The 20,121-nt window shown below is 41.3% G+C and overlaps 1 protein-coding gene across 1 annotated transcript in view; it reads left to right on the forward strand.

Annotated features, from left to right (window-relative positions):
- abtb2b (ankyrin repeat and BTB (POZ) domain containing 2b) overlaps positions 1-20,107 on the forward strand; it is a 179,772-nt gene extending 159,665 nt beyond the window's left edge. Inside the window, exons 14-18 of the mRNA XM_078415309.1 lie at positions 697-799; positions 2,192-2,282; positions 5,331-5,399; positions 15,056-15,169; positions 17,864-20,107. Of these exons, the coding sequence (XP_078271435.1) occupies positions 697-799; positions 2,192-2,282; positions 5,331-5,399; positions 15,056-15,169; positions 17,864-18,061 (575 nt within the window). The 3' untranslated portion in view covers positions 18,062-20,107. The remainder of the gene's footprint in view (positions 1-696; positions 800-2,191; positions 2,283-5,330; positions 5,400-15,055; positions 15,170-17,863) is intronic.
- Positions 20,108-20,121: the final 14 nt, after the last annotated feature.

The following is a 20,121-nucleotide window of genomic DNA, read 5'->3' on the forward strand; positions in this document are numbered from 1 at the left end:
AGATTAGAACGGTGTGGTGATCCTATGTAACAAAAGCAGTTAAAATCAGCATGTGATTGTCAGCAAGCTATGCAATCATCAAAGCTGATGATGTCATCTCCATTTGGACACACATACACCAAATGCAGTCACTGGATGATCATTGGAAATAGGACCTATGGATAAGCATATCTTCCCTACAGTAACGAGGACTACTATAATAAATATAAACCCCAGTTAGCCCCTTGACCTTCTCATCTGCGTCAGCAACGTATCAGAGTTTGCAGTTGAGTCATCTGAGAGCTGGCATTATTTCTTTTAATGACATTCCTGCAAGACATCAGCAAGGAATTCATCAGAATAACCACAGATGCTTGAGATAGTGGAATATATTAATGGATGCACCCTTAGGGAAATTCCCAATTTTATCAGATCATTTCCATTGAGCAACACATTTTATTTCACAGTGGAATACAGTTGAAATCAAGTTGCTCCTGAGAAAAAAATATTTATTTCCCTTTTAAACCCCTCCCCAACATAGGAAATTGCCAAAACGCACATCCTCCAATCTAAACTCCCACCAAAATTATATTTTACAATCACTTTATCCTCCTTCCCATAACGTCCTCCACACCACACTAAATTTTCACCATATAAATTTGTAGTCACTTTTTTATTAACTGCATGTTTAAAAATAAGTTCTTTATTCTTTTTCAGATCCTCACTTTCTGAATAATAAAGAGATGTCAGATTTAACATTCTTGGTGGAAGGAAAGCCTTTTTACGCACATAAAGTTCTCCTAATTACAGCCTCAAACAGGTATGATAAAGCATGTTAAATGGTTGATTTTGATGAATTCCACCCTACTCCTGCTGAGGTGCAGATGAGCCATAAACTCCAACAGCTGATGGAAAAACAGCTGCAGATGATGGAAATCTGAAACAAAAACAGAAAATGCTAAAAAAAACACTCCGCAGGTCAAGCAGCATCCATGGAAAGAAAAACACTCAATGTTTTATTTTATTTCTGTTTTTAACTTCACCTGTTCTGTTTTTTCCCCTCAAATACTGGCAAAACTAATATCAGTCCCTTTAACCTGTATCTGTATCTGTATCCTGTGGACGGCTTGATTGTAATCATGTGTAGTCTTTTCGCTGACTGAATAGCCTGCAACAAAAAGCTTTTCATTGTACCTTGGTACACGTGACAATAATAAACTAAACTCATCATTCTGGGTCAATTTTTAAATAGTCTTTGCTCCTGGAGGCTAAAGCAGTAGAAACAGTTTATATAGACTTTGGTAAGATCCAGAAGGCTATAGCATAAGGTATAATGAAAGACCTAGATAGAGTGGACGTGGAAAAGATGTTTCCAGCATTGGGAGAATCTGGAATCAGAGGGCACAGTCTCAGAATAAAAGGATGTACCTGCAAAATAGAGTTGAGGGGGAATTTCTATAGCCAGAGGGTGGTGAATCTGTGGGGACCAAGACATTGTGTATTTTTACGGTGAAGATGAATAGATTCTTGATTAGAAAGGGTGTCAAAGGTTATGGGAAGACAGCAGGAGAATGGGGTTGGGAAAGAAAAATAGATCAGCAGGGTAGAATTGATGGGCTGGATGACCTAATTCTGCTCCTATGTCTTATGATCTGAGGTGAGCTGGCTAATTGGATCCAATGAGAAGCAGAGGGTGGTTGTGGACGGGTGTTTTACTGATTGGAAGTCTATAACAAGTAGAATACTGCAGGGATATGTGACGTGGATGAGCATGTTGGTAATCTGATTAGTAAACTTGCAGACAACACGGAATTGATGGAGTGGAAGAAGGTCACGAGGTTATCGAAGAATGGGAGACATTGATCAGCTGGAAAGTTAAATGGAGCAACAGCAGATAGAATTTAATCTAGACAAGTGTGAGGTAATGCACTTCAGGATATATAATAAATGACAGGGACCTTGGGGGTGAGTTCATAACTCCCTGAAAGTAGTGACAGGTGGATAGGATAGTGAAAAAAGGTGTTTTGTATGCTTGAGTATTCTTCCCACTCTCCTCATGATCAGACCACAGACACTTGTGGGTAGAATGAACTTCCAGTTAACAACTGATGTGTATTGCAATGCTAACAAAAGTAAAAGTTTTAAATCATGGGAAGGTATTAATTTCAAAAGGGTTGTTAACAAGAAACTTACCTAATTTCTCCCATTTTAGATTTAAAATGCTGCTGACTAATAAGACATCTCTGGAAAACCCACCTTGCAAGTTTATCGAGATCAGTGATATTAAATATCATGTTTTCCAGGTACGTATCTTTTCATTGCAGTGCTGAGGAATTATACTGATAGTAAGCAACTTGTGCTATAAAGCTGTCCCATTCACTTTTGTTATCTTTGAGTTTTAGAGAATTGGAAATTGGCCGTGCTGACAAGATTTTATAACTGAGTTGGTTCAATTTGCCTGCGTTTGGCCTAAATTCCTCAAAATCCTTACTGTCCATGTTTTTCAACGCCAATGTACTTTCCTCTATAGCTTCCTCTGGTAGTTTGTTCCATGTACGCACCACCCTCTGTGTGAAGAAATTGCCCTGCGCGTTTCTTTTTAAATTTTCTTGTATAGCTGTAATATGATGTTCCACTTCTGTTTTTAATACCCTTACTGTTGAAGTCAAGTATGCCAAATATTTTATTCACCAACCTATCTACATTTATTGCCAATTTCAGGGAACTGTGCCAGTATCACCAGGTCTTTCTGCCCTACAATACTCACCAGTGTCCTACCATTTACAGTGATGTGCTGGTGACTTGCCAAAATGCATCATCTCACATTTACCAGAGTTAAATCCCATCTGCCATTCCTTGGTCCTCTTCTCTAGTTAATCTGGATCCTTCTGTAAAAGTAGATAGCTTTCCTCCCTCTCCACTATATCACTAATCGTAGATTATTAATCTGCAGATTATTAATCTGCAGATTTATTAACCACTGTTAACAAGGTACCACATGGTAAGTTACAAAAAAACTGGAGGAGCAGTACCTCATATTTCACTTGGGTAACTGAGAACCCAATGGCATGAACTCTCCATCTTTAGGTAACATCTAACTAACACCTCCCTTCCCCTCCCTTCCTTGTGACACACCTGGTCTACCATCTATTTTACTCCCGTCCAACTTGGTGGTCAGCATGGATGAATTGAGCTGAAGAGCTTACTTCCATGTTGCATATCTCTGACATTAACTACATTGTCAGCTCTATTAACAATTTTGATGACAAACAACAGTGGACTCAGCAGAGATCCCTGCAGCACACCACTGGAAAATCAACCCTCCACCGCCACCTTCTGGCTTCTTCCACCAAGCCAATTTTGAATCCCATTGGCTAGCTCGTCCTTGATCACTTGTGATCTAACCATCCTGAGTAGCCTACCATGAGGGACCTTGTCAAAGGCCTTGCTAAAGTACACAGACCATGTTCACCACCCTGCCCTCATCAACCCTCTTGGTAACCTCTAACAACTTATCAATTCAGACATTATTTCCCATGCACAAAGCCATGTTCACTTTCCCTATTCAGTCTTTGTCCATCTAATTGTTGGTAGATGCTGTCCACCAGAACCTCCTCCAGTAACTTACCCACCACTGACTTTTGGGATAATTGGCTATTGCTTCCTGGCTTGGCCTTGCAGCCCTTCTTAAATAACGGTACATTAGCCACCCTCCGGCCTTCTAGTATCTCTGCAAGGACACCAGCAAATTCTTCCCCAGCTTCCCATAATGTCTGACGATATACCTGGTCAGGCCTTGATGATTTATCCACCTTAATGTTCTTCTAGACCACGAACACCTCTTCTTTTATAATTTACATATGGTCCCAACACATCACTACTAATTCCCTCAATTCTTCATGACTTTCTCCTCATTAAATGCAGATGAGAAAAATTCACTTAATGCTAGACTCATCTCTTGTGTCTCGACACATAGACAACCATGTTGATCCTTATGAGGGCCTATTTTTCCCTTGTTACCTTTTCGCTCTTAATATATCTGCAGATCTCTTAGGATTTTCCTTTTATCTAGACTGCCAGTTAACTAATCTCCTCTTTTTGCTCTTCTGATTTCCTCTTAAGTGTACTCTTACATTTCTTATTCCTCAAGGGATTTGCTCGATCTCCGCTGCCTATAACTGACACATGCCTCCTTTTTTCTGACTAGAATCTCAATAACCCTCATCAGACAAGGGCAGTTGCAGTCTTTATTTCCCAGATTTGCCTGTCTTTTTTTGTTTCCTTTGCCCTTCAACTTATTCTCTGTTATGAATCTTTGAACTCCCTCTCCTAAGCCTTCACTCTTGAATGTATATAATTGGTCACCAGAGATTGCATGAGAATGGTGGAGGCTGACTGGTAAGTTCCCCCCCACCCCCCCAAAACAAAAACAACAGCTCTCATTGCATTCCATTAACATCAGGGCACAATTCAGCAATCATTGAGTGAACACATTTAGTTCCATTCCATGACTCAGCATGCTAACACATTCTGCTAACGCTAAGAAATGTTTACCTTAATAGCTGGAGAGACTTCAAGTGATTTGGCAGGCAGTAGTATGCTCGGGGTGATCTCTGTTGTATTATTCACTGCCATTACAAGTATTGTCTATTAACATTAACAACGAATAACTACTGTTTTCAACCATCGACACACAGTATTTACAATAATAAACAATTATTTTCTGATGTGGATATGTGTGCGTAAAGTTCCAGTTTCATTGCAAGTAAATTTATTAAGAACAACAGAAAATGATTGTGTGTAGTTTTGGCCACCCCATTACAGATGTGGAAGCTTTGGAGAGAATGCAGAGGGGATTTACCAGGATGCTGCCTAGAATAGAGAGTATTAGCTGGAGGAGAGATTGGACAAACTTGGATTGTTGGTGGCAGGGGGGAAGATGTGATAGAAGGTAATGACATTATGAAAGGCTTATTGTGGGTTGACAGCGAGAATCTTTTCGCAGACCGGAAATGTCAAATAGTTGAGAATAGTTGTAGGGTGAAAAGGGGAACATTTAAAGGTGCTTGGAAAAGAAAAGTTCTTTTCTACACAAGAATGGTAGGTGCCTGGGACACACTGCCTGGGGTGGTGATGGAAGCAGATACGATAGTAGCATTGGAAGAGGGTTTTAGATTGGAACATTAATATGAAGGTAATGGAAGGATATGGAGCACTTGCATGCAGAGGGAATTAATTTAATTTGGTTTCCTGTTCGACATAGACATCATAATCCATAGAACCTATTCCTGTGCTGTACTGTTCCATTTCTAGTCTGGTTACAAGCTGATCTGATCCTCTTATCCCTACAGTTGATGATGCAATACTTATATTATGGTGATACCGAATCAATAACATTACCCATTTCTGATGTGCTGGAGGTAAGAACCATTTGTATCTGTAATGGTTGTCCGATAGTACAACTACTTTGTATGGAATATTCCAATATCCTTCAAAGCAACAATCAAGCAGCAGTGTTTGAAACATCATTTTAAAAAGTATTGGAAAGAAGCTTGTTCAAAGATTGGTCATTAAAGGTCTTAAAATAAGGAGATGGATAGGCATGAGGATGTGAGGTGAAAAAAAGAGAGGATATGTGGCCTGGGCAACCACTTGCACCTGTGAGGTTAGGGAAATTGTTGTAGTGCTGGAAGACATTACGAAGGAAGATGAATTATTGACTATTCAAATAGGAGAATAAAGATTTTATCCTTGAGCTAGAGGGGGCTAGTACAGAGGGAATGGGCGACAAGACTTGAGATAATAGTTCCGTGATTTTCAGAAACACAATTTTACTTTGTCTTTTGCGTAAAATGACTTAAAATGTGACTTTTATTTGCCCACAGCAATGTTTAAGAATTATAACATAATGGCATTGTCTAATTGTAATAAATGCAGTGTAAACGACTTGAAGGCGTATGATTCATCCAGGATGTGGATTCCGTTGAGACAGAATTAATTCAGAATCATTACCGCACCAAGAGTTCAGGAGAGTTTTTCTTAAGCAGTATGTAGAGGGCAACCACACGTGAGAGGGCAACACTGGATCTAGTATTAGGAAATTGGGAAGGGCAAGTTAATGAAGTGTTTGTGGAGGTGCCTTTTGGGACCAGTGAGCACAGTTCAATTAGGTTTAGGATAGTTACGGATTGGGATGGAAAGGGTCCATGTGTTAAAATTCTCAACTGGGGTAGGGCCAACTTTAAGGGTATGAGAGAAGATCTCGCTCAAGTTGACTGGAGCAGGTTATTTGAGGGCAAAGGAACATCGGCCATGTGGGATGTTTTTAAAAGTGTGCTGACGAAAGCTCAGGATATGTACGTCCCCGTTAGAGTGAAGGGCAAAGCAGGCAAACGTAAGGAAGCTTGGCTGACGAGGAATATTGAGGCATTGGTCAAAAACAAGAAGGATGCATGGGACAGGAATAGGCAGCTGGGATCAAGTGCATCCCTGGAGGAGTTTCAGGAACTAAATGAAAAAGGAGATCAGAAGAACAAAAAGGGGCCAGGAAATAACTGGCGGGTAGCATTAAGGACAATCCCAAAAGATTTTATAAATACATAAGGGGGGAAAGGGTAACTAGAGAGAGAATGGGATCTCTCAGGAATCAAAGCATTCACCTCTGTGTGGGCAGGAGATGGGCAAGGTCCTCAATGAGTATTTCTCCTCTACCGAGGAAAAAGATAGTAGGACCGAGGAAATTGGGGCAATCAATGGAAGTGTCTTGAGAGCAGTCAGTGTTACCGTCGAAGAAGTACTGAAGGTACTGTCGTATATGAAGGTGGACAAATCTCCAGGGCCCAATCAGATATATCCGAGGACATTACGGAGAAATTAGAGAGGAAATTGCGGGAGTCCTGGTTGAAATTTACGGGTTGTCCTTAAATACAGGAGAGGTGCCAGAAGACTGGACAGTGGCAAATGTTGTGCCTCTTTTCAAGAAGGGCTGCAGGGAAAATGCTGGGAACTATCGGCCGGTGAGCTTAAAATCTGTAGTTGGAAAGTTACTAGCGAGTAATCTTAGGGATAGGTTATACAGGCATTTGGATGGGCAATGGTTGATTAGGGATAGTCAGCTTGGTTTGGTACGTGGGAAATCGTGTCTCACAAATCTGACTGATTTTTTTGAAGACATGACCAAAAAGGTTGATGAGGGCAGAGCTGTAGATGTTGTGTACGTGGATTTCAGTAAGACATTCAACAAGGTTCCGCATGGTAGGCTGCTCTGGAAGGTTAGATCGCATTGGATCCAAGCAGAGATAGCTGAATGGATAGCAAATTGGCTCCATGGCAGGAAGCAGAGGGTGATGGTGGAAGGTTGCTTCTCGGACTGGAGACCGGTGACTAGTGGTGTGCCTCAGGGTTCGGTGCTGGGCCCGTTACTGTTTGTCATCTACATCAATGATTTGGATGAGAACATACAGGGCAAGATTAGCAAGTTTGCTGATGATACAAAAGTGAATGGTTTTGCAGATAGTGAAGATGGTTGTGAAAGATTGCAGCAGGATCTGGATCGATTGGCCAGGTGGGCGGAGGAATGGTTGATGGAATTTAATAGAGAAGCGTGAGGTGTTGCAATTTGGGATGTCGAACAAGGGCAGGACCTACACAGTAAATGGTAGGCCTTTGGGTAGTGTTGTAGAGCAGAGGGATCTAGGAGTACAGGTGCATGGTTCCTTGATGGTCGAGTCGCAGGTAGATAAGGTGGTCAAAAAGGCTTTTGGCACTTTGGCCTTCATCAGTCAGAGTATTGAATATAGAAGTTGGGAGGTCATGTTGCAGTTATATAAGATGTTGGTGAGACCACATTTAGAACATTGTGTTCAGTTCTGGGCACCATGTTATAGGAAAGATATTGTCAGGCTTGAAAGGGTTCAGAAAAGATTTACGAGGATGTTGCCAGGACTTGAGGGTGTGAGCTATCGGGAGAGGTCGAGTAGGTTGAGTCTCTATTTCATGGAGCGCAGGAGGATGCGGGGAGATCTTATAGAGGTGTACAAAATCATGAGAGGAATAGATCGAGTAGATGCACAGTCTCTTGTCCAGGGTAGGGGAATCGAGGACCAGAGGACATAGGTTCAAGGTTTAAATCTTTTCAAGGGGAAAAGATTTAATAGGAATCTGAGGGATGACTTTTTCACACAAAGGGTGGTGGGTGTATGGAACAAGCTGCCAGAGGAGGAAGTTTAGGTTGGGACTATCCCATTGTTTTAGAAACAGTTAGACAGGTACATGGATAGGGCAGGTTTGGAGAGATATGGACCAAGCGCAGGCAAGTGGGACGAGTGTAGCTGGGACACTGTTGGCCAGTGTGGGCAAGTTGCGCTGAAGGGCCTGTTTCCACACTGTATCACTCTATGACTCTCTCTACCAGTTTGTGAAAATGTAGATTATGAGCTTGAGTGTAACTTACCCCAACATTTTTCCCCTTTCCGAAAGTTCCAGTAGTCTGCAGCAACTCATGGTCTAAATTATGATGGATATTAGTTGTAGAATTGTGAGCTGCGAAAGATAAATGGAGAACAAAAGGCAGTGTTTTCCTACCTGATACGCTATAGTCTAATCTGAGTTGGTCAGTTTACTGCATTACTGCATCCCGCATTAAAAGAAGCTTTGGATGTTTTAAAATAGTGGTCCGAGACTCCCCTTGAACTGAATTCTTATGACAATGGCAGGCAAGAGTGAGATTTGGTGTAAAATGGGACGTAGACTGCTGAGATTTTGACATATTTAAGTTGATGTATGTGAGAAGCTAGCAGGAGTGCATTGGAAATGGCAACTTTGGAGTTAACAGGAACATGGATGTGCAGTTCAGCAGTAGATGAAATGTCGCAGGGGCAGAGCCAGTCAATATTTATGGAAGACTCTGGGAAGGGTTAGTGATGAAAAGGCCTGAGAAAATTAGAATATCGGTTGGCTTATAAATATTAATGGATATTGTCGTCGTAAGAGATCCTCTGCAAGAACTACTCCCAGGCTATTAATCATCTTCCTTGTTGACCTAGTAACTTAAATCAAGATGGTTTATAACATTAACCAATATATTTCAACACGGCATGCTGTTTGTGTTCCAGTTAAATCAATATGGATATAGCGAAATGAAGGATATTTTTAGAAGCTTAAATGTTCCATACAGAGAATGTACCCTTCAAATAAATCAGAACTTGTGATTTAACAGGGGCATTTCCCGCTGCATATTCCAAATGCATTGTTTCTCTTCATTCAAACACTGCTGTAATTTCTACATGGTGAATCCAAAATGTATAAAAATGGCTTTTATTATAATCTGACAATGTACACTTTAATCATGTGATTTTTTCTATTACAAATCACAAATTGTGGAGTACAGAGGCAAATAAATAAATGATGGGTCTTTGTCCCAAACATTATGGAGAGCACTGTATCAGCAGCTCCTTATCTGACTGTAATCCGACTGTTAGCTAGTGCAGTCAGCATGGCATTAGGTTAGCTAGTGCAGTCAGCATGGCATTAGGTTCTTTTAATGATTGTTAACAGCAACATTCATAAAACCTTCTTTACAGCAAGGAGGGGGAGCAAAGCCGACAACATTTTTATGTGTAGAAAAATAACTGCAGATGCTGGTACAAATTGAAGATATCACAAAAATGCTGGAGTAACTCAGCAGGTCAGGCAGCATCTAGGAGAGAGGGAATGGGTTATAATACGTTTCGGGTCGAGACCCTTCTTCAGACTGTCAGGGGGGCGGGACAAAGAAAGGATATAGGTGGAGACAGGAAGACAGTGGGAGAATTGGGAAGGGGTGGAGGGGGGAAGGGGGGATAAAAGAGAGAGACAGAGGAACTATCTAAAGTTGGAGAAGTCAATATTCATACCGTTGGGCTGCAAGCTGCCCAGGCGAAATATGAGGTGATGTTCCTCCAATTTCCAGTGGGCCTCACTATGGCACTGGAGGAGGCTCATGACAGAAAGGTCAGACTGGGAGGGGGAGTTAAAGTGCTCAGCCACTGGGAGATCAGGTTGGTTAAGGCAGACTGAGCGAAGGTGTTGAGCGAAACGATCGCCAAGCCTGCGTTTGGTCTCGCCGATGTAGAGAAATTGACATCTGGAGCAGCGGATACAATAGATGGGGTTGGAGAAGGTGCAGGTGAACCTCTGTCGCACCTGGATTTTTATAAGCTTCAGTTATTTAATGATTACGTATTGAGAAATATATCAGCCACAACAGGTTACGGTTGTATTAATGAGTGTCATGTTTGGCTCGCATGCTGCTCAGATTATCTCACACACTCCAAATGATGCAAATCAAGTAAGCAAAGGGGGTGGATTTGTGCAATTCTCAGTACCCTGTAATTTTTGGATGAAATTTGTGAAAATCTGTGGTACTTGTAGTGCTGTTTCAGATTAACAGTTACTAAAACTCTGTTTGTTTGTTTGATGATGCCTTATTATTGTGCCCTGTCACACGATAGCGTGTCAATTTTAGGCCCTCCTTACTCACCATTGTCCTGGGATCACTTTAATGCGTTTCATTCAAAGTTATAGACATTTTAAAGTTGAAAAATTACCCTTTAAACTGACGCTGGCCGTGTTCAGCGCTCGACGTCACAATGGGACCCGCCCAAGTGACGGAAGTGGTGGCCAATTGGGGCGGGACCCGCCAGTGACGGGAGTGGCGGCCAATGGGGGGGGGGTGCTGAGCCGACGAGCTGCTGCTAATTAACCACTCCATCCCCCTTGAACTCCCCTTCCCCCCCACTCCATCCCTCCTCAACCCCCTCCTTCTTCCACTCCCCCCCCCCCACCCACTCCATTCCTCCCCCCCCCAAAGACAGGAGGACGAGCTGCATTTTGGATGTTAGTCCGCGCGTGCGCAGTTGGGGCAACCTACGATATTTTACTTTGTGATGCGACCCCTAGCGAGAGACCACGTGAGGAGGGGTTGAGTGGGTGGGGGGGTTTGGAGTTGGGTGAATGGGTGAGGGAGGGGAGTGAGGCGAGGGGGAGGGGGTTGAATGGGGGAAGGAGGGAGGGGAGGATAAGGGGGTTGAGGAGGGATGAGGGGGACGGAGTGGGCGAGTGGGGGGTGGGGGAGGAGAGGGTGCTGGACCAATGTAGGAGAGGTTTGGGCCCAACGGGTCCACTTGGTCTAGTATATAAGCTATTAAATAGTGAAATATACATATTTTTGGGCATTGTTCCTTTTGAGAGTTGGCATTCTTCACATTAGCTGAATTGTTCAGATGGTGTTAAGTTCAGCAGCATTCCTACAGACATAAAAATAGGGATTCAAAGATTCAAAAGTGGTGATCCTTACACAATGTTCTAACAGAAAACAGCATCCTGGGTTTTATTAATAGCATATGAAAATATTTTCCAGACAACATTTGGGATTGAGTACAGGTGAAGGAGTGACTTAAGAAAAAGTCTAAATATGTCAGGCTGTTGATTTCAATACAATCGCCACTGGGATTTAAAGTAAAAACAGCCCCATTGCTGAGCAGATGCAGTGGCGTTATAAAACCTCTATAGATTGCCATCTCCATTTTAACTGACAGTTTTTATAGCTAAAACAAGGCCAAATTCAGCTGTCAGAAGAACACGAGAGGACCAGAGGTACTCCCCCTTGCACCAGACCCATAGGCTCACTGCCCCCTACAATGATTGCCATTGGATTGGTAACCAATCAGGTCAAAGGGGGGTTGTCACTGAATTAAAACACTAGAACTTACAGGCAAACATTGGAGGCACAAGAGCCTGAAGATACTGGGACCTTGAGCACAAAACAGTGCTAGAGGAGCTCAGCAGGTTAGGCAGCAACTGTGAAGAGAAATGGAACGATAACATCCAAAACATTGTCTGTCCATTTCCTTCCACAGATGCTGACTAGCTCGCTGCGCTCCTCCAGCACTTTGTTTTGCATTACAGCTAAAAAAAGGTTTCTAGGCAGAACCCCCTCCCCACCACCACCTCTCCTCCCCTCATACCAGTTGAAGTGTAACCTCCCATTATTACCAGGCTACTAAGAAGTGTAAAATATTGTTCTTTCTCTTCTGGACTACTCTGTCCTATTGTAGACACCATATTTACAGGGTGAAGGCATGTAAAGGGGTACCAAAGAGATCATTCAAATACAAGGTATTATTACTTAAACAGACTGGAAAAAGTGAGTGATTTTTGTTTCAGGGTACAGGTGCTTCAGAAAAGACAGAGGTGGTGGTGAAAGAGGAGGGGGAAGGACAGGGCAATGCTCGATCTAGTCTTGGGAAATTGGGAGGGGCAAGTGGATGAAGTGTTCGTGGGTGAGCCTTTTGGTTTAAGATAGTAATGGATAGAGACAGGACGAGCTGCTGAGTTAAAATTCTAAATTGGGGCAAGGCCAATTCGAAGCTATTAGACGGGAACTCACTCGAGTTGATTGGAGCGTGTTGTTTGAAGGAAAAGGAACACCAGAAAAGTGGGATGTTTTGTTTATGTGCTGACAAGAGTCCAGGACCTGCATGTTCCTGTTAGAGTGAAGAGCAAGGCAGGTGAGTAGTGTAAGGAAGCTTGGACGAGGGAAATTGAGGCTCTGGTCAAGAGTAAGAATGAATGAATGAATAAGTTTATTGGCCAAGTATGTGCATATACAAGGGATGTGCCTTGGTGCGCCACTCACAAATGACAACACAAACATAGTTAATAATTAAGAATAAAGCATAACCACATCAAAACAATAAGGGTACAACATCACGGCCTAAACATGTGGGTGAAAATAAACCAGAGCAAAAAAGAGACTACAGACTTTGGTTATTGAGTAGAACTACTACTCGTGGAAAAAAAGCTGTTTTTATGTCTGGCTATGGCTGCTTTGACAGTCCGGAGTCGCCTTCCGGAGGGAAGTGCTGCAAAGATTTTGTGGCCAGGGTGAGAGGGATCAGAGATGATCTTGCCCGCTCGCTTCCTGGCCCTTGCAGTGTACAGTTCGTCAATGGGGGGAAGGTTGCAGCCAACAACCTTCTCAGCTGATCGAACGATCCGTTGCAGCCTCCGGATGTCGTGCTTGGTAGCTGAGCCAAACCAGACCATGATGGAGAAGGTGAGGATGGACTCAATGATAGCAGTATAGAATTGGACCATCATTGCCTGTGGCAGATTGTGTTTCCTCAGTTGCCGCAGGAAGTACATCCTCTGTTGGGCCTTTTTGACTGTGGAGTCGATGGTGGCCCCCCATTTAAGGTCCCTGGAGATGATAGTTCCAAGGAACTTAAATGACTCCACAGATATGATTGTGTTGTTGTTGATGGTGAGTGGGGGGAGGGGAAGCTCTTCGAAATTCTACAATTAGTTCCACTGTCTTAAGAGCATTGAGCTCCAGGTTGTTGCGATGGCACCAGGACGCCAGTTGTGTCACTCCCCATCCTGGATCAGTCCAATCAGGGTTGTGTCATCCGCAAACTTGAGGAGCTTGACAGTCCATGGAGGTGCCGTCGTTGGTATAGAGAGAGTAAAGGAGAGGGGAGAGTACGCAGCCTTGCGGTGCTCCTATGCTGAGGGTCTGCGGGTTCGAGATGTGCTTTCCCAGCCTCACGTGCTGCTTCTTGTCTCAGGAAGTTGATGATCCACTGACAGAGGGTTGATGATCCACTGACACAGTCAACTGGGAGAGTTTGGAGTGTAGTACCTCTGGCACAATGGTGTTAAATGCAGAGCTAAAGTCCACAAACAGAATCTTGGCATAGGTCCCCTTGCGGTCTAGGTGCTGGAAGATGAAGTGCGGGCCTATGTTGACTGCGTCATCCACCAATCTATTGGCCCCGTATGCAAACTGCAGAGGCTCCAGCAGGCGGTTTGTGATGTTTTTCAGCTGGACCAGCACAAGTCTTTCAAAGGTCTTCATGACTACAGAGATCAGTGCGACAGGCCTGTAGTCATTAAGACTAGTGATCCTTGTCTTTTTGGGTACAGGGACAATAGTGGAGACCTTGAAGCAGGCAGGGACAGTGCAGGTTTGCAGGGACTGGTTGAAAATGTCTGTGCAGATAAGGGCAAGTTGTTCGGCACAGAGCTTGAGGGTAGAGGGGAAACATTGTCCGGTCCTGGAGATTTGCACGTTTTCTATTTCCTGAATAGCCTCTCCACCTCCACAATTTCTATGTTGGAGATGGAGAAGTGGCCAGACTGATGTTGGGCAGTGGACGAGTAAGAAGGAGGCATAGTGCAGCTGGGATCAAGTGTATCCCTGGAGTTTTGGGAACTGAGCAAGGAAATCAGTAGTGGAAAAATGGGACAGCTCTGGCAGATGGCATTAAGTATAATTCCACAAGATTTTATAAGTGTATGAATGGAAAAAGGGTAACTGGAGCGAGAATGGGAATCCCTTGCCCAGGGAAGGGAATAGAGAACCAGAGGACACCGGTTTAAGGTGAGGGGGGAAAGATTTAATAGGAACCTGAGGGGTAACTTTTATATTCACAAAGGGTCGTGGGTGTACAGAACGAGCTGCCGGAGGAGATAATTGAGGCAGGTACTATCGCATCATTTAAGAAACATTTAGACAGGTACATGGATAGAACAGGCCTAGAAGGATATGGGTCAAATGCAGGGACTGGTGTACATGGGGCATGTTAGTCCACGTGGGCAAGTTGGGCTGAAAGGCCCGTTTCCACACTATGACTAAAGCAAATAACAAGAAAATGTTTCCAGTGGGTAAAGTGCTAATAATTTGGTAAAGTAAAAGGCGATGTAAAGAACCTCCGTTCATTGTAATTTGAAAAAAACCCCAATGTGCTTGAAAGATGTGTGTCAGGTAGCATTTGTGGAGAAGAAAATGTGTCAGGTTTTTGATTGTCAGAAATGTCAGGCTTGACATATTTACTCACGCTCTCAATTGATCCTGCCTAAGCTGTCAAATATTTCAGCATTTACTCTATAATTATAATCAGAGAGAAGCTGAAGTGTGTTGCTGAAATTTTAAATTTTGCGCTGGTACTCGTTCAGATTATAATGTGTGTCAATCAACTGTTGAAAGTTGTGATCATTTTTGATTGATTTTGACTTATTTCATTCATCTTCTAAGCTACTGTCTGCAGCAAGCCTGTTTGAACTAGAAACATTGCAGAGACGATGCGAGATCATCTGTGCCAAAATTATGAATCTGGAGAATGCAGTCATCATTTATTGCTATGCTAAGGTAGGTTCAGTCACTTTTGTTTTGGCCCTTTCTTTCATTTAACTTAATCAGCAATACAAAATAATCTGGGATCAATTTGCTTGGTCACATTGTTGTCAGCATCACTTAGCGATACCTTGTGCTGCACAAGTTTAAATGTTGTGTATTCAATGCGAAAAATCAGTGTCCTTTCACACCTCTCTGGACAATACTAACCGTAAACAAGTATTAATTTCCCATTGATATTTTTCCCATGTACCAAATCGGTGGCACAGTCTGTTAAGGGTCTCAACTGTACGAAATGCTGTCCTCAATCAACAACCACAGAAACCATCTGTTTCATAAACCATAAGGATTACTAAAGCAGAAATCCTGGTTGATTTTGCTTCTTGTATTCCTAAAACGACGAGACCACTTTAACATGGCAAGGAGTAGCAGATGCTACAATCAGCTAACATGATTAAAAAATACCTGAAAATAATCTGAGCAAGGAAACATACTTCAAATATTGACTTTCCCCCGCAAGTAGAAACAGGAGAAGGCCATTTAGCAACATGAGTCCATATGATCATGGCTAATTGAACATTCATCATGTCCACTATCCTGACCTTTTCTTGTAACCCAGCATCCGAAATATCAGCCTTAAATATACATAAGATTTGTGCATATCTGTCCCCAGAGCACTCTGGACAAGGAATTCCAAAGACTCATATAACCTTAGGAGAAGAAATTCTTCCTCGTCTCTTAAATGGACATTCCGTTGTTAGGAAACCACATTCTCTGCTTCTGGACTTTCCAATGAGATCACCTTCTCCGAATAGGAGGGGTTGAGTGAGAAGTGACTGGATAGGCTTAGGGATTTATCCCTGGAGTGCAGGAGATTGTAGGGTGAGGTATATAAAATCATGAGGATCATAGATTAGGTGAACAGCCATAGTCTTCTTCACAGGGTAGGAGAGTCTACAACTAGATGACATAGATTTTCTCTTTTTAAATAATACCCTTTTCTCTTCCTTTAAAAATCAACTTTTCATTTTCCGACATTACATTCTATTTGCAGTTTTGCACGTTCACCTCACCTAGCGATATCTCTCCGTAAACTGTTTGTATTCACCTCCAAATTTCCTTTCCATCTATTTATGTTGTCTGTAAATCTGGCTATCACCTAACTGCTTCCTTCCTCAAAGTCATTATTATATATTGTAAGCAATTGCTTTTGCAAGACTCATCACGATGGTCCCACACTAGTCACAGGTTGCTAACCTGAAGATGGCTCTGTGTAATAAAAAGGAACTGCAGATGCTGGTTTATATCAAAGATAAGACAAAATGGATAGGTGACATTTCAGGTTGGGACCATTCTTCAGATGAAGGATCCCGACCCGAAACGTCACCGTTCCATTTTCACCAGAGATGGTGCCTCAACTGCTGAGTTACTCCAGCATTTTGTATCTGAAGATGGCTGTGTTGTTACTACTCGCTATTTCCTGGCCATTAATCAGGATGTTACCTTGTGACTTAACCTTTGGTGAGGCACCTTGTTGAACAATTTCCAGATGTCAAGTGCATCCTGTTACCCCTCAAGCCACTCAATTACAGTGAGGTACATGTATAATGAAACATTTTCCTTGCAGTAAGTAGCATTACAGCTACAGGCAACATACAAAAACAAATTATTACAAAAATCATACATAAATTGCCCAGAATTTCTAAAGATTGCAATGAAAACAAGACATAAGTGTAAAACCTTTGTTCCAATTAAGTCCATGGTAGTCCATGAAGTGGACTGTAGTATTCCATTGTCAAGGTAGGATTAAGGTTGTACAGGTTGGTTCATAAACTTCATAGTTGTCGAAATGTAGCTGTTCCTGAACCCACTGGTGTGGGATTTCGGGCATCTGGTCAAATCTTCCTAAACAAACTAAAATTTGTCCGACAGTGTTTGTCCGCATCATGTTAGCTCTGCCTAATTAATTACAGATTTCAAAATGTGTTATTAGTTATTCATTGATTCAAGTATTTTTTTCAATAATGAACTAGAGGCTAATTGACTTGCAGCTTCCCGCTCTTTTCAAGTAAAGGTGTCACATTCTGTGGTCATTCTCCCCAATCTAAGGATTTTTGGATGATCAAGTAAATGCATCCAATATCGTGGTAGACAGGCCTTCCAGGTCATGGGCCTTATCAGGCTTTAGCCCATTACTATTACAATATATATTGACCTGGTCAACAATGCCCAGATCCCTAAAATAATTATTAAAAATATATATACAACCTGGTTACCATCTGATTCATTTATGCACTACACAAATTTTACAAACCAGATTTCCCAACACTGTAACAGGGACCACAGCTCAATCAACACCTGCAAAGTGTTACAGAATGTGCGAAAAGGTTAAAAAAAGTTGGAGTCATGGAGCTAGTCCCAGTTGCTTACAGCTGGCCCATATCTCTCAAAACCCTTCCTGCCCACATACCTGTCTAAATGTCTTTTAAATGCCGTAATTGCACCTGACTCAACCATGGGCAGCTCATTCCATTTGTGCATCACCCTCTAGTATGGAAAAAATCTTAGTTTATGAGTCTAAGCTTGTATGCCTGTGTGAAATAGGAAATACTTCCTGAGCTCATAACTTTACCCAGGACTTTACTTTTAAAAAATGTGCATTATAGATATGCTGCCCAGTACATTAACTATTTATTTTGGTTTCTTCAGATCCATAAAGCATTTGAGCTACTTACTTATACTGAAAACTATTTCTTGAAAAACTTCAGTGCACTTCTCGATCAGGAGTCTTTCAGGCAGCTAATTTACGGACGCAACAGCAAACTGCAGAGCCTGGACCTCCTGCAGGCTCTGGATATCGCATTAGCCAATAGAATTAGGTCAATTTACATCACGTCAAGAGTATAAGAAAAAAATCCACCACTGGAAAAGCATGATGTACATTACCAGAAGCTCCATGTGGGCTATCCCATTCCAATGATTTTCTTACCTGAACTTTGTGACAGTTGGTTCTTTGGTGATATGAGGATCTACCACTGTAGAGGTAAATGTGTTATCTTTAAAGTAAACTCTAATTTCATGATAGTCACCCAAAGCCAAATCAAGAAATGTGATGATAACCTAATTCTGTGATTAGTGTTTACTCGAGGAAATTTCCAACAGCTACATTGGAGCAAAGGTGAGAGGCTACTTGAGCAACTGTTCTTTTGGCCTTGTGAACTGGGCCCAATCAGAACAGATATTCCAATTCATTAAAATATTATTCTATACAGACACCTTTCCTTACAGTTAATAAGTCAAACAAATTAAATTCTTCAACCATACAGAGATTACAAGCTCAATGCACCATGTGCACGGAACTATAGGTATTTTATTTATGAGTTATAAGTAAAAGATTTGTAGTATTATTAGTTCGGTGTAACTGAGTTTTAGTTTGCATTATGTATGTATGTGCCAATCATAGACTAATAATAAAAAGACCATGAAGAATATTTCTAGATGTGATGAAACTTCCACTGTGATGACTGAAATTAATCTGGGTGCATTTTGGGGTGCAATGTTACAATTTGTCAATTATCTTTACCATTGTAAGAAACCATTGTAATAAACAAATTGATGTCCTTTTTATAACAGCACATAAGACTTCTCTGCAAAGGTATTAATCTGTTTGTTAGAAATAATAAGGAATTTCAGTTTCTAACTGTATTCCTGCTTGGTACATTAACATGATTTGCAGTTTTTATAAGAAATTATACATCAAACGTACATGTGTTGTACGTTACAAGGAGCTGTATTGACGTATTCCTTAAAATTAATACATTTTTTTGGTAAACATTAAACTCAACTGACCTGTTAAGCCCATACAAAAGTAATTAGAGTCCATGAAGGACTAATAAAAGATAATTAATAATAACATTTACACATTAGCAAAAGTACATTAGTTTTGCACTATTTCAGTGTGCTTAATCATGCAGTTTCCCATCTAAATACAATTAACAAATGCTTTGTAGAATACTGACAAAAAGGTAGAAATTAAATATTATATACTCTACCTGAATTATACATTGTAATAGTTCTTGAATTAAAAAGTTTTCGAAGGCAGCAGAAAGTTGCATATAAAAACAACAGCTTTTGTAAAGAAACTAGATTTGAAGCCATTCTATTCAACCAAGGAATGCACTGTAAAATATTAGCAAGCGAACTTCTAATATACTAAAATACCTTTTCAGGATTTTACTCATGTAGGCTGTGCAATAACTAAAATAAAGCGCATTTTTGTAAATATCAACATAAAGGGTACTTTTAAAATTGTACTGAAGATTAACCTCATCTTATTGTTAAATTCAATGGTAGCTTCAAACATCAAAGTGTAAGAAAAGGCACAGCGTGACATTAAATAATCCAAAAACAAAATACTGCCATTCAAAAATATGCTACTTGCAATTTAATCATATTTCAGTATTATGTTCTTTTACCGAATTCATTAAAATATTGACTTTCATAAAGTAAAACAGCTAAGGTACCTAGTTATAGCAAGAGACAGATACCTACAAGCTTGGTCCAGGCATTACTTCAAGACACCTTCCATACAGGTGGAAAGTTCCAAGGAGGTTTCCAAACATGGAATTAATCATCACAAAATCAATCAGTTTCAGAAACAAGCAAAGCAAGTAGAGTTGTTGAGTTTAGTAGAAAATGAAGTCAAAGTTGGCAGTGGGTCAGTAGATGACAATGATTAGTAGTTTTTTTTTTAAATTGGAAAGTCAAATATTTACTTAGTTTAGTGTAGAAGTGGTAAAATGATGGTGATATGTGGGTGGGTGGTATGGCATTGGATGTGTACAATACCTTTTAATGGAAACTTTAATTTTCAGCTCAAGATGCTGAGAAAATCGTGCCATAGCAGGCACACAAGTGTTTTTGTACTGTTGTCAAAAATCTTTTAAATAAAAAGTGGAACTTTGCTT

The sequence above is a fragment of the Rhinoraja longicauda genome, chromosome 18, assembly GCF_053455715.1.
Source record: "Rhinoraja longicauda isolate Sanriku21f chromosome 18, sRhiLon1.1, whole genome shotgun sequence".
NCBI lineage: Eukaryota > Metazoa > Chordata > Chondrichthyes > Rajiformes > Arhynchobatidae > Rhinoraja > Rhinoraja longicauda.